The following is a 13,284-nucleotide window of genomic DNA, read 5'->3' as shown; positions in this document are numbered from 1 at the left end:
CCTAGATTGAATGAGATGAGAAATGAACTTGTAGAGAGAAAACATGTATGTGTCGAGGTTGCAAGAGAGAATAAAAAAACACATAAGAGATCATGTATTAGGATTTGAGAGAGAATGTGTGTGTTGTGAGGTCCTGAAGAAGTGTCTATGTGTAACAAAAAAAAAAAAAGAATTTCAAATATGTGTTTTGGGAGAATTTCAATTTGGTACCAAAGAGATCTAAAGAGAAACAAAATTATACATAGAAAACATATTAAGTGAGATACCCTATAAATCAAAATCAAAATCAAAAACAAAATCAAACACAAACAACTAAACCCTAGATTGAACACGATGAAAAACGAACCTGGAGAAAGAAAACGAATGTGTCTCGAGGTTGCAAAGAGAGAACGAGAGAACACGTTAGGTCATGAGGGAGAACACATCGATGTTGCAAGAACGAGTCAAAATTATGAGAGAATGAATGTGCAATTGGATCATGAAGGAGCGTCTACACGTAAGAAAAGAAGAATTTTAAATTGTGTTTTTTTAGAATTTCAAATTTCACTATTTTAGTTAATTAAAATATTCTATAAAAATGACCAAATTTTAATTTATTTTAAAATATATTATTCAAACAAATTCACCTTAGAGAATTTTAAATTCATTAAAAGAATGAATTACCCTATTAAATATCTCCGCTCAAAGACATCACAATTGACGTGACTTTTAAAATAAATATTATAAAATCAACAAACTTATCATATATAACTGTTTATAATTAATTAATAATAATATAAAATTATCATACACGGTTAATACATAGTTATTTTCACTTACATATAATATATTTAGTCTTGTTACACATTTTGTTATAAAAAAATGAATAAATAGTTATTTTCATTCCTGTGTAGAATGTTGAAAAATTTGTTCCTAAAAATGAAAATTTAAATTTTAGTCATCGAAAGTGAAAAAAAAATGTGACAAATTTAATTATTCATTAACTTTCATCTGTTACCGTTAATTAAAGAACCTATATGACACATTCAGAGATGAATTTGTCAGCGTTCTACATATTTAGGGACAAAAATGATTATTTACTCAAAATATAAATCATTGTAAGCACAACATTACAATAAACACTTAAAAAATAAAAAAAATAAAAAGTTTGAACAGACATAATAATAAATATAATATTGATTAATAAGGACGATTTATCTGTTACTCTGAAATTTCTGTTAATGACTATGTATTTTTGTTTGAGTATCATATGTTTGGTAAGGTACTATCACATTATAAATTTCAAAGTAATAGACAGATTATACTTATTAATCAATATTATACTTATTATTATGTTTGTTTTAACTTGTGTTTGTTTTTCTAATTTTTTAAGGATTTATTATAATGTTATGCTTATAACAATTATAAAACAAAAGAAAAATGAGAATTAAATTATATTTTGCATAAATAATTATTTTCGTCCTTAAATGTATAGATCGCTGACAAATTGATTCCTAAATATATCAGGTAAGCTCTTTCATTGACCACAACAAACGAAAATTAACGGATGAATAAATTTATTGAAATTAAAATTTGAATTTTCATCAAAGAGACAAATTTATTAACGCTCCACATATTCAGGATAAAAATGATTATTTATCCAAAAAAATTAAAAGGAAAAAAATTGTACATTGATAGTCCATAAACCTCACTAGGACTTGGACGTGTACTTAGCAAATGAGATAATATCCGATGTATCCGCATCCGTTATTTTTTTAATTAAAATGTTTACTTTTTTATTTAATTTTCTTTGATAATATCTGCTTTTATCTAAAAATTTCATTTTTAAGTAAATAAAATAATAATAATAATAGTTAAATACGGCCGGAGCATCAAGAGACTTTTATTATCAAAAGTATATTTCAAAAATTGAGATGCTAATATTTTTGCCGGCAAATTTAAAGCAGAATTTTGAATAAAGCAACAAACCACAGCATAGAACATCCTACTGTACTCTTAAAATCAACACAAAAAATAAAGTCACATTTGATTCCTGAGTACCAAGAATTGGTCTCGCTCGTATAGAGACATAATCTAGGAAGAATTCCTTTCGTCTACACGCAACAAGTTCCAATACCTACGATAAATTAATCTTGTAAATAAACCCACAATTAAATGAGTAAGTGGTGAACATTCCGTGCATAAACACCAATTAAATTCAAAGAACGTGAGGACACCAATAAAAATAAAGGGTAAATAGAAAGTTTCTACAGGGTAATAAGACACTTTTTACAAAAATATAAAGGATCTAAATGTATAAAGCGTTGATAGGTGTGATAAACAAGCTGGGTACTCAAAGGGCAGAATAGAAGGGGGGAAATGACAACTTTCCATTTGAATTGCCTATTAAACCGATTATTTAACACGAGGGATACTTATTTTGGCATGGCATGGGCTCCAATTCTTTATCAATCGATAGATTAAAAGCTCTTCCTATTCTTCATTCCTTCCTTTTTATTTGGGCATTGTGCATTATCTTTCAGTTAAGACATTACTTGAACACAGACTCAAGACTGATGGTATGGCAGTAATTCAACAACATCAATAGTGCAAAACATACTTCAAACAAGAAATGAATAATAACCGCCAAAAAAGTTTTAGAAGAAAACAGTCTGTCTCTGAGTATCCATATGGCCAGAAAGACTAATCATCATTCTTTTTCCTTGGTAACCAATTTCTTCATATCTGTACCCTTTATCTACAAACAAAACCATGCATTAAAAGGTCCAGGAATAAGGCTTCAGAACTTGAAGAACAGGTTTCAGTCCCAAAATGTGTTCTCCAATTGTAACAGTACGACCAACGTTTTCTACAAGAAAACCAAAGTGTCACTCACTTGACAATCGCAAGTTTAGGGATGGGCTAATAAATTTAATGAACATGTGCAAACACAGTCATAGAAGTGACAAAAAGATGGCACCAAAAGAATAAATTGAATAAAAATAATCTAAACATTTAGAGGAAAGCAGGTTACTTACTAAAGTAGCATCCTAGTGGCTTAGTCCTCCATGAAAACTTCATCTTGCCCTTCATCAATATCAAAGGTATCGTCACTCTTCAATTTGCCACAGACATTGCATTCCATGACATTAGATGGAGTACACCCTGTGGAGATAAAGGAGCTAAAGTTCCCCAGCAATTTGTTCTATCACACATGTATTTTAAAAAGAAATAAGCATGTGGAAAATCGTTATTATCTTCATGGGGATGATCGTCAGTGTCTGATGCTGCCATAGGTTCACATTGGTCCTCATCCATAACCTCCTCTTCTTCATCCTCAGCATTATCTTCAACACTACCATTATCTGACCAATTTGACTCCACATTACATCGATCACAATTACAGGTGAAGCCATAGTCTTCAATCAATCTCTTCTGCCTACTAGAATAGTTTTCATTCACAGGGAAATAACTCAAACAAATCTCCCTGCCTTGAGGAACACCATTAATCATCCAAATAATAAAGTCAGTATTATGGCCGTCATCAGGTGGATTAGCGTCAATGTAATCAAATCTGCAGGCATTGGGAAGGCAATCATGGTTAAAAAAGAGGCATAGGGGTAAATGCCATAAGCTCTGACAGACCTCTGGTCATCATGTTCAGAGAAGGACTGCATTATGCCAAAGGCATTGAGCTTGTCGTTGGCAAGAAGTGCAGAAGTGAGTTCTAAAGAAAATTCATTCCGGGGGCTAATAAGGGGGTGTAGGAACTGAGCTGCAGCAATGGTGGACTCCTCAGGAGAACCCTGAAGAGAAAGCATAATTTGAAAGTCTGAAGGGGAGAAATTGGCAAGATTGTAGGCAGCAATGAGAAAATTAGCTTGGACTTGGCGCTCAAGGGGCTGTTCAAGCAGTAGAGAATTGGCTCTAAGATGAGATAATGCTTGACATACCCAAGAAGAATGGGAGTTGTTCAGTGCCTTTGAAAGACACTTTGAGCTGCAGAAATAATGGTGGCAACAATTGGGGCACAAAACTGTGCATGATGAAGAATCTCCCTGTAAAGGAGGCAAGGTTTTGAAGCAGTGATCACAGAAGCAGGAAGCTGAGGCAGATGAGGAGGATGACAAGGACTGCCTGATCAAGGGCAAAGCCGAATACTGCAGAATGGGAGAGTCTCTGAGGACACTTTGACCAGCTTTAAGAGGCTGAGATGCAACCATTCCCCTCCCTCTTCCTTGTATTTCCTCCACCTTCAATAGGGAACTTGGAGCAGCCATTGAAATTTTTATGTATTTTCAAATTGCCAATTCCCAAAATTAAATAGTTAAACTTGGACAGGCTACACCTTTTCCGAATTTCTACAGAATCTCTAACACATCAAGTTTTTGCTATATTTTCTTGCTGCACATTACTGAGATCAAAAGACAACTTGAACAGACTGACCTTCAGGTTTTGTACAAACTATACAACACGCACTCCTTTTCCCTGGTGATTCAAACAATCAAAAACCAAAACAGCTGCAAGGAAACCAAAAAAAAAAAAAAAGAGGTTACAAGAATGTTACATTGAGTTATCTGTCTTATCTTATGAAAGCATTATGGTAAGTTTGCAATAACATAGATTAGTAAATCGTAGTACATAACATTAAATGCCAGTAGCAGTATAGGTTATTGCTAAAGTAGTCAGATTTGGAGGCACAACTTCCCAAATCACAAGGGAACTGCATTTTGTTATAAAAATAAAACCACCCAAACATTTTTTTTTTTTAATTTATCTAAGTACAACAGAGATCCCTTTTGTTAGTAATAACCTTCTCAGTGGACAAGTTTCAATTGGTCTAAACTCTGAAGATTCAAGTATGATTTTCTTCTAGCCTACAGAACCCCACAAGAATTCTAGTACTTCATTTCTATCACTTAGTGACCCAGATAAAATGAATGCTGAGCTTAACAGATGCATTTCAAGTGAAGAAATCATAGAGAAAGCTTTGATAGTTATTCTCAATAATCAATACAGCTTAAGGGGAAGATACCTATGTTGGGATTTCATAGGCAAGGATATGTTATAGACTTCTAGTAGTAGTAAGAGATCATTTTGCCACAGGACTCTCATCACCTAAGCTTAACCATAGGGCGATTTTTCTTGTACCTAAAGCTAAAGCCTCAAAACCAGAAAACCAAAAACATAACCCAATTCAGAGTCTGTCAAAACAGAACAAACAACTTATGCACAATGCTTTCTTTAGGTTTGTCAATTGTTTGATTTGTTGGAACACAACTCTTGCCCAGCAAGGTTTGGTTTGTATACTACGAAATTTGAGATATAAAAACAAACAGAAACAACAGGAATTGCAAATTACGCAGACGAAACATTACTATGATCAGTTTTACTTACCTGTCCATCACTCACAAAATTCGAGCTGCTTCCAACACAAAAATCAATCAATGGTTGAAAAATGAAACTGCACAGCACCACATGGAAGAAATAAAACCGCTATTTTTGTTATGATTATTATGATCTTAACTCGAACAAGTAGTTAAGTTGGAAACGGAACGCGTTTCACTTACCTCACTCTCACCAAGTTTCAAGGAAGCACCATTTTTGTTTGCTATAAACCCTGCGGAAAGAGGAGCTTTCATTTTCTTCGGCTCAGGGTTTTATTAGGTCCAAATATCTGGGCCCATGGATGCAAAAGTCAGTTAAATTTACTTGTTTCTGCTAACTACTCATTTTTTTTTCTATTGATTGAAATTTTTTTAAATTGTCAATTGTGATAAACTTTATATCTAAAATATTCATTAAATAATAAATAAGATTCATCAAAATTGATAATTTTTAATAAATTTTAGTCAATCACATAGTGAGTGTTAAAAAGAAAATATCACTAGCATTTTTCTTAATTTTTTTTCCTTCATAAATGGGTTTATTTGTTTAAATTTATTTATTAAAAAAATAACCAAATTTTTATTTTTCACTTCATAAAATATTTTTTATTTTTTTAAGAATTAAATTCTATTTACTTTTAAGAGAATCAATTTATAAAAAGCACTTTTTTTTTAATTTTAAACAAACCGGCCAATTTCAACTTTTGTAATGCAAAGATGTGGTAGTGGCATGCATGATTGTTCAGCTTATTTATCTTATAATTTGTTATTTAGTTTGTTCATATTCTCCATTGAGAAATTGGTGGTGTTTAACAAGTTATTTTTATAATATATGCAATCTACTTTAAAAACGGACTTAAAGAAAAATATTACTTATTTTTATAAGTTTCTTAACTTTTGGTTTATACTATTATTCTTTAAAAATTAAATTAGACAAAATTATTTTCGTTGATTTAACATGTTACAATGGAATCTTAATCTATCGATAGCTCATACATTATTTTTGTTTTTCTTTCATTGAATGTGTGACTCACTCTTTCCTTGATAATTTTTCAGATCAACTAGCTGAAATGCATGTTACTAGGAGTTGCAGTCCTTCCTAATAGATCAATTCTTATGTAGGTCTTTATTGTTTTGACAACCCCTTTTTATTTTATATTGTACTTTGGGCATTATTTAGAATTGGTGGGTATTATAAGTCTTTGAAAGTTGACAAACTGTTGATAGATTTTTATAAATGTTTAGTATTTGGGGACGTTAAAATTATAGAGGAGATTTGTTGAAGTTTCCATAAATTTAAACTCTAATTTGCTTTAAGAAATTAATCTTATTGAAAACATTTTTTGTATTATTTAGGATTACAGGCTCATAAGAGTTTAACTGTCTCGAGAGGGCCAGTCATCATCTCCATTCAATTTTCATGTACGACCTAAATTCAGTAATGTGATTACACAATGCTTGCTAATTCTAGGAGGCAACATGTATAAATGTCCCACTAGAGTAACATAACCACTAATTAAATAGCCAGATAAACACGCCACGGTTTAGAAAATATTGATTAAAACTGGATGAGTGAGAAATGGTAGAATATCCCAAATCATAGAAGAACATTATTAGATATTGTAAACAATTAATATATTTAGTACCTAAAGACAAATTTGTTCAATAATTTGCCAACACCCTAAAAAATCTGGCAAGTATGTTCTGCTCATAATTTGCTTTTATATTTATCCATTAGCCTTTCTCACCTCATCGCTCATCAGTATATATTTTTTACGACTTGTGCTGATGAGCTACTTTTCTGCCGGTACTGCATTCAACTTGCATTTTGGTTCCCGCTAATCAAACACAAATTTCATAAGAGAACATTAAAAAAAAAAAAAAATCAAACTTTACAATTTTTATTGAGCCCAAATAATCTGATGTCATGTACAACTTCCAAACGTGATTTTTGCACTGTACAGATCGTGAACATTTTACCACCAATGATTTTCCTATATATAATTATGTGAAACAAGCAACCTTTTCACTTAGAGGCTTCGTGAGAGATGCCAAGCTTATAAACAGAACAATCAATGACAGAAGGAAATATCAGAACATGCTTCCACCTCAATAGATGCCTGAAAAATCTTAAGTCGTCTTCCTCTTCTTGTACCTTTTGGCAGCAACAAAGTACACCAACATATTTAAGAAGCTAAGTCCAGCTAGAAGCAAGAAAAAATAATCGAGATGACCTTTGTTCAAGTTATCAGGAATCCAACCAAGCTTTCCACCTTGTGTGGTGAAGTAAGTTACCATAGTAAGAATGAAAGAGCTCAAGTAATTTCCCAATGCAAAATACAAAGGTGACAGTGCAATACCTAACGTCTTCATAGTATCCGGAGATTGGTCATAGAAGAACTCAAGCAGCCCCACATATGCGAATACTTCTGCTGCCCCCAATAAGAAGTACTGAGGGATTTGCCAAAGTATACTGAGTGGTACAGCAACAGGTTCATCAACAAGATCAAGCTCTCTTGCGAGCCGCAGACGCATAATCTCCACGATAGCAGCTGCTAACATGGACAGGACTGAAATGAAATAGCCAATGCTTACTCTATGCAGCACTGAAATGCCCCTCTCATTGCCTGTGAATTTCCTTGTAAAGGGAACAATTACCCTGTCGTAGGCTGGAGCCCACAAAACCACACTTATGGCATCAACAGTTGCCAGGGAAGCTGGGGGTATTTCAAAGGAGCCAATGTGTGTGTTCATCACTGTTCCTTGCTCCACAAACAATGTTGACATCTGGGTATAAACAGCAGAAAAAACGGCCCCAGTAGCCCACATTGGAAACATGCAGATCAAGATTTTCAATTCTTCCACCTGTGTCACGGTGCAAAGTTTCCATGGATTAGAATAATCACCACTTTTACTCTCTGAATCGGACACTATAGCTGCTCTATCAAGACACCTTCATCAAAGCAAAAGAGAAAAGGAGTTTAAGAAGTTTATGTGTAGGAAGTCTTGTTGTAGTTGATATATGGGGGCAAAGAAAGCATTTTTAAGCAAGTGAGGATTCTAGAGATTATTATCTAGAAGAAAGTTTTAAAATATTTTAAAAGAACTTCAAAATTTAGAACAAGATTTCTCAATTCACCAAAGACAGGCTAAAGAAAATGTTTACATGCAATCTATCCTACTCCTACAAAAGTGTCAAAGACCACAATATTCATACGGTAATGGAAAGGAGAAACAAAGAAACAACGAATCTTCCATTAGCGTACTGGAAGGATAAACCATGAAAAAAAGTCGAATAATTGTCATCCTTAGAAAAAAATCTGATAAACCTTGTACAATTGTTTCGCACATTTTAGAATAGCAGACAATTATGTGCAAAGTTGAATCACGAAAAAGAAATATTAATTTGAGTAATATACTTGTCTAATCGTGACCAATTAGGCAACGGTAAATACGTGATACACAAATCGTGATCAATTTTTAGCATTAAAATATGTACTTTGACATCAATACTTACAAAGTAACATATTATTTAAGCAAAGTGAAGTGAAAAGAAGAAAAAAATTCCCCATGCCCATAGATCTCAAGCAGTAATAAAAATAAACTTTAAAAGACTAATTCAATGACAAAATTAAATTTTTAAAGATTACTTTGGTGATAAATCTTTGGAGGACCACAGTGGTGAGAACAAGAATATGATGAGGAATTAGTTTGGCAACCGAAATTTTTGAAAGATTGATTTGGTGATGCATGTAACTTTGGAAGACCAAATTGAAGATTTTCTCTTAATTTTGATGGTATATTAAACCATTTTCCTCCCTTGAGATTTTAAGAGGTATGAACTTTCCCACAACAATCTGAATTTTCTCAAAAACCACAAGATAAACTCTCCCTCTCAACCCCTCTTATGTATAGGCAACTCCTTACTAACTAATTTGTAACTAACCTATCATAACTAACTTCTACATCACACATACCTACATACTAAATGACTCAACATCATCATTGACCTTCAGTATACTACTTAAAATAAACATTAGAAATAACATAGTAATGTAGATGATAAATCTTGATCCATAAAGTATCCAGCATGGAAGAGCAATTCATTATGAGCTTCAAACATCATATAAATCAGGACAATATTAATTATTCTATCCTATTAGGCCTTTCTTGGTATGCCAAACAAGGGCTAAAGGTATAGCTAATTTGTAGCTGGCCAATTAGGGCTTTCAAGTTCTGTAACATTAGAGCAGGGCTCATCTAACATTTTCCCCAAGAACAACTAATTACTAATTTTATGTTAGACAAATTGCACTTCAACAAGAATATTAGATACAAAATCAACATGTATAACAAGATAATCCTTATCCTATGCCTATATTGTGATAATGAAAGGAGCTTATAGTACTAGATTGAGATGTCAACATAAAGACATTTTAATTACCTTAGATCATCACTATGCACCAGTTTATGATTCCCTTTAATTGCAGGCCTCTTGTCTGGCGTCTCATACAGGAGACTACTATCCTCAGGAACAACCAGATTCCACTTCCGGACAGACGCACACAAAACCTGGCACATTCTTGTAACAGGACTTCCCCCTGGTTTTTGAAACCTGTAGAGAGGTGTGCCTATAAAGAAGCTTGCCATAGACAATACAATCAACAAAGTAGGAATGCCAAATCCAAGACCCCATCCTGCATTGTCTTGAATCCAAACAACTATGCTGCTTGATACAATGGCACCTAGATAGATAGAAAAATAATACCAATTGAAAAACGACCACTTCCTAATCCTTTCCACTGGATCAGTATCATCAAATTGATCTGCCCCAAAAGATGGCACACATGACTTTATACCACCAATCCCAAGCGCAATCACGTACAGACCAAAGTAGAACACAGCATATTGTGCAGGGGTAGCTGGAGGGCATACAGAACCCAAACATTCAGCAGGCTTCAATGCAGGTAAAGATGCAGAAAGTGTCAAGGTACACATCCCCTGCACACAGTAGCCATATCACTATTACAACAACAAAAAGACAACTAAACAACAAAGCATATATGTAATTAAGTAAGAATTTAATTTTGATACACTGTCAATGGCACACATCAGAAATCATCTTTTAAAGTAATTATTACAAAAGCCAACAATTTTATCATACATGACAATCATGATTAAATAACACTCTTGGTGCATTCTAATTAAATTCATCAAGTAAATTATATAGGTGATCCAAAGCAGAATCAAGGGTGCTCATATAGTTTAACTTTCAAGATTGCCATACTACTGGACAATTAAGAGATGTGTGTGGAGAAACATTTGACTAGGAAAAAGAGGGCTATCTCATCTTAGTTTATTACAATGAAATAAATCACAGAGAAAACAGCAATCGTCCAGTATCGACCCCAGTAACCATCTGCTAGAACAGCTCCAATGATAGGAGTGAGATAAGAAGTGCCAAGCCAGATGCTGACGTTTCTTGCAGCAGAAACGTTTCCTTCATGCAGCTTGGTGGTAAGATGATTAACTAGATTTGTCGCAATTCCATAGAAGGCCAGATGTTCACAAGACTCATTGCCTGGGATTTATATACATAAAAATGATAGAGTTTAATTTCTATGTATCATCGTTCCAAATATCTAAAATATTTTTACACTCAACAAACCAGAAATCATAGTATGATTAAAATTATCATACATGTCGAATTATGATTAAATAACAATATAAAATGCTTGACACCATCAGTGTTTACATTATATACTCATAATGATATAAACGAAAGTTGGATTATTTAATGAGATGAGAGTAATGTAAAAGCATACCTAGAATAAAAGGACAAGCCCTCCAATTGCCAGTATCCTTCTTAAGAGCGGGCCCGCCTCTGTAGTCAACTGAGCCATCTCCGTTCACTCTCTTCATCATCCTTCACAATAAAATAAACAATATTATCTCATAGCAAAACACCACTTTAATTTTCTTTTCTATATTGCGATGATAGGATCAAACTATGTTTCTTTTATGAGTATGAGTTATGTTATGTCATGGCTTGTATTGTATTGTATACAAGTAGCATGACAATAAGATAGAAGTTTTGAGATAAGGGTTCCCCTTAATTTTTCAGCCCTTTTTTCCACATAGAAAGCTTGGCATGTCCAGTTTGACTGAGTTGGCTCAACTAATCCTTGCCTTAGCAGATCATGGCATTCTTTTCTGACTGCTTGAAGATCTGATGGTGTCATCCCTGGATGAGTTACTTTTGTTAGATTGATATCTTCATTTAGCTTGAATGGTAAGTCAACAAAGTATTTTCCATTTTTTTCATAAAGGATATGGATGATTGAATTCTTCATGACTGTCTGCACAGGGAGGAAATTTTTTGTTTAAACTCTCCAACTTCTAGCGGGGCTTCTGCTAAAGAGAAAAGTCAGGTGATCTTTGAAAAAGGCCTGAATTCTCTTTTGAACTTAATCCCAGTAAAATGTATTTGGAGTTTATTGACAGCAGTATACACATCCATTCCTATGAGGAGATCTCTATCAGGAAGTTTGCTTCCAATCACCTTGGTCGAGGGTAATACAATCAGGGAAGAACTTGATGCCAATAGGAGCATGTGTCACTAGGTCAGTTCTAAAAACTTTTCCATCAGCTGCTACAAAGTAGGCCACTTCATTTTTCCAATATTCTTGTGGAAGAATATTTGGATCCATCATCGTCCTTTGGGCTCCAGTATCTATAAAGGCAATGACCTTAATCGATTTTTCAAACTTTTTTGCCAACACCTGAATTTCAACACATGGTTGAGGAATTGCAGGCTTGATAGATTGTTTTCTTGTATGGGGAAGATGGGAATTGGAGGTGCTGAGGATTTTTCATCAGAAGAATCTGTTTGGTTCAAGGCAAATTCAGTCTCCTCATCTGGCTCGCTCTGTTCAGAGTACAGAGATTCTATATCATCATATTCACTAATTTGGAGATGAGAGATTAGTCTGACGGCCTTTTGTGACTTCTTAGGACAATGTTTTGCAAAATGTCCTGTCTGATTGCATATGAAACATCTTTGTCCCCTGGATTTTCCTCTCATTTGGCTCCTCCTGAAAAACTTCAAAGGTCTTTTTTTCTCCTTTGTTTGAGTTTGTAAGGCTTTCTTTTTCTTTGGTGAGCAATGACAAGTTTTCTCCCTGCATTTGATCTCCAAGTAAGGTTTTTTGCAAGTTCTGGTATACTTGGCTTTTCAGTTCATGATGTCAGAGAAATACCGGTGTTGCCTGCATAATTTGTCAACGACCTCCAGAGTAAATTGGTGGATTTGTCCCATAGACATGGTAGAAAAATCCATTTGGGCGGTTATTACCATCTTGTTTAACTCTGGTTGTATCTCTTCTGGTAATGATGCCACATATGTATTCTTTAGGCTTGGATCATTGAGACCATTGAGAAGATAAAATCTCTGGTTCATTCTTTGGAAGTGTCTGTCTAAATCTTTTATTTTTAAAGAACAACACCTCATCTCAAAGAATTCTTGCCTCATCTTTCTTTCAATGATTTTCCCTTCTCCGATAAATTCTTGATGGAGAGTTCCTATAACACTGCGGTAGACCTTAATTCATGGAACTGATTTTGACGCACAGCTCCTAGATTGTGGTACCATTCCTTCAGTGTTCCCGTCATCCGACAACAAAATTCTTCAATCACTTTGTAAGGATCGACATCTTTCATGAATTTTGTGTCTAGCCATGCTCCCATCTCCATGAATTTTTTCCTCCATTCCCTTGGGGGAGTATCATCAAGGGTAAACCAGGGTCCTGCATTTGGCTTGGAGGATGAACTCTTTAAAATCACTGGTTCTTCTTCTACAGGAGAATCATAGAATGGTTCTTCTGTGGAACTAACCATCAAAATTTTGAGATGTCCATGT

General features: G+C 34.0%; 1 protein-coding gene and 1 pseudogene across 1 annotated transcript; both read right to left on the bottom strand.

The window, feature by feature from the left end:
• Positions 1 to 2,584: 2,584 nt before the first annotated feature.
• On the bottom strand, positions 2,585 to 5,344 carry LOC100805070 (histone-lysine N-methyltransferase ASHR2-like; annotated as a pseudogene).
• Positions 5,345 to 7,196: 1,852 nt separating this feature from the next.
• Positions 7,197 to 11,340, bottom strand: LOC100804532 (protein NRT1/ PTR FAMILY 8.3). The gene is made up of 4 exons (XM_014775653.3): positions 11,192 to 11,340; positions 10,730 to 10,947; positions 9,811 to 10,367; positions 7,197 to 8,319 (listed from the first exon to the last, which is right to left on the bottom strand). The coding sequence occupies exons 1-4, from the start codon at positions 11,289 to 11,291 to the stop codon at positions 7,497 to 7,499; spliced, it is 1,698 nt and encodes a 565-aa protein (XP_014631139.1). The 5' UTR covers positions 11,292 to 11,340; the 3' UTR covers positions 7,197 to 7,496.
• Between the last annotated feature and the right edge of the window lie 1,944 nt (positions 11,341 to 13,284).

Source organism: Glycine max, chromosome 5, assembly GCF_000004515.6.
Source record: "Glycine max cultivar Williams 82 chromosome 5, Glycine_max_v4.0, whole genome shotgun sequence".
Lineage (NCBI taxonomy): Eukaryota > Viridiplantae > Streptophyta > Magnoliopsida > Fabales > Fabaceae > Glycine > Glycine max.
The sequence above is the reverse complement of the archived record's forward strand: the minus strand, read 5'-3'. Positions and strand labels throughout refer to the sequence as shown.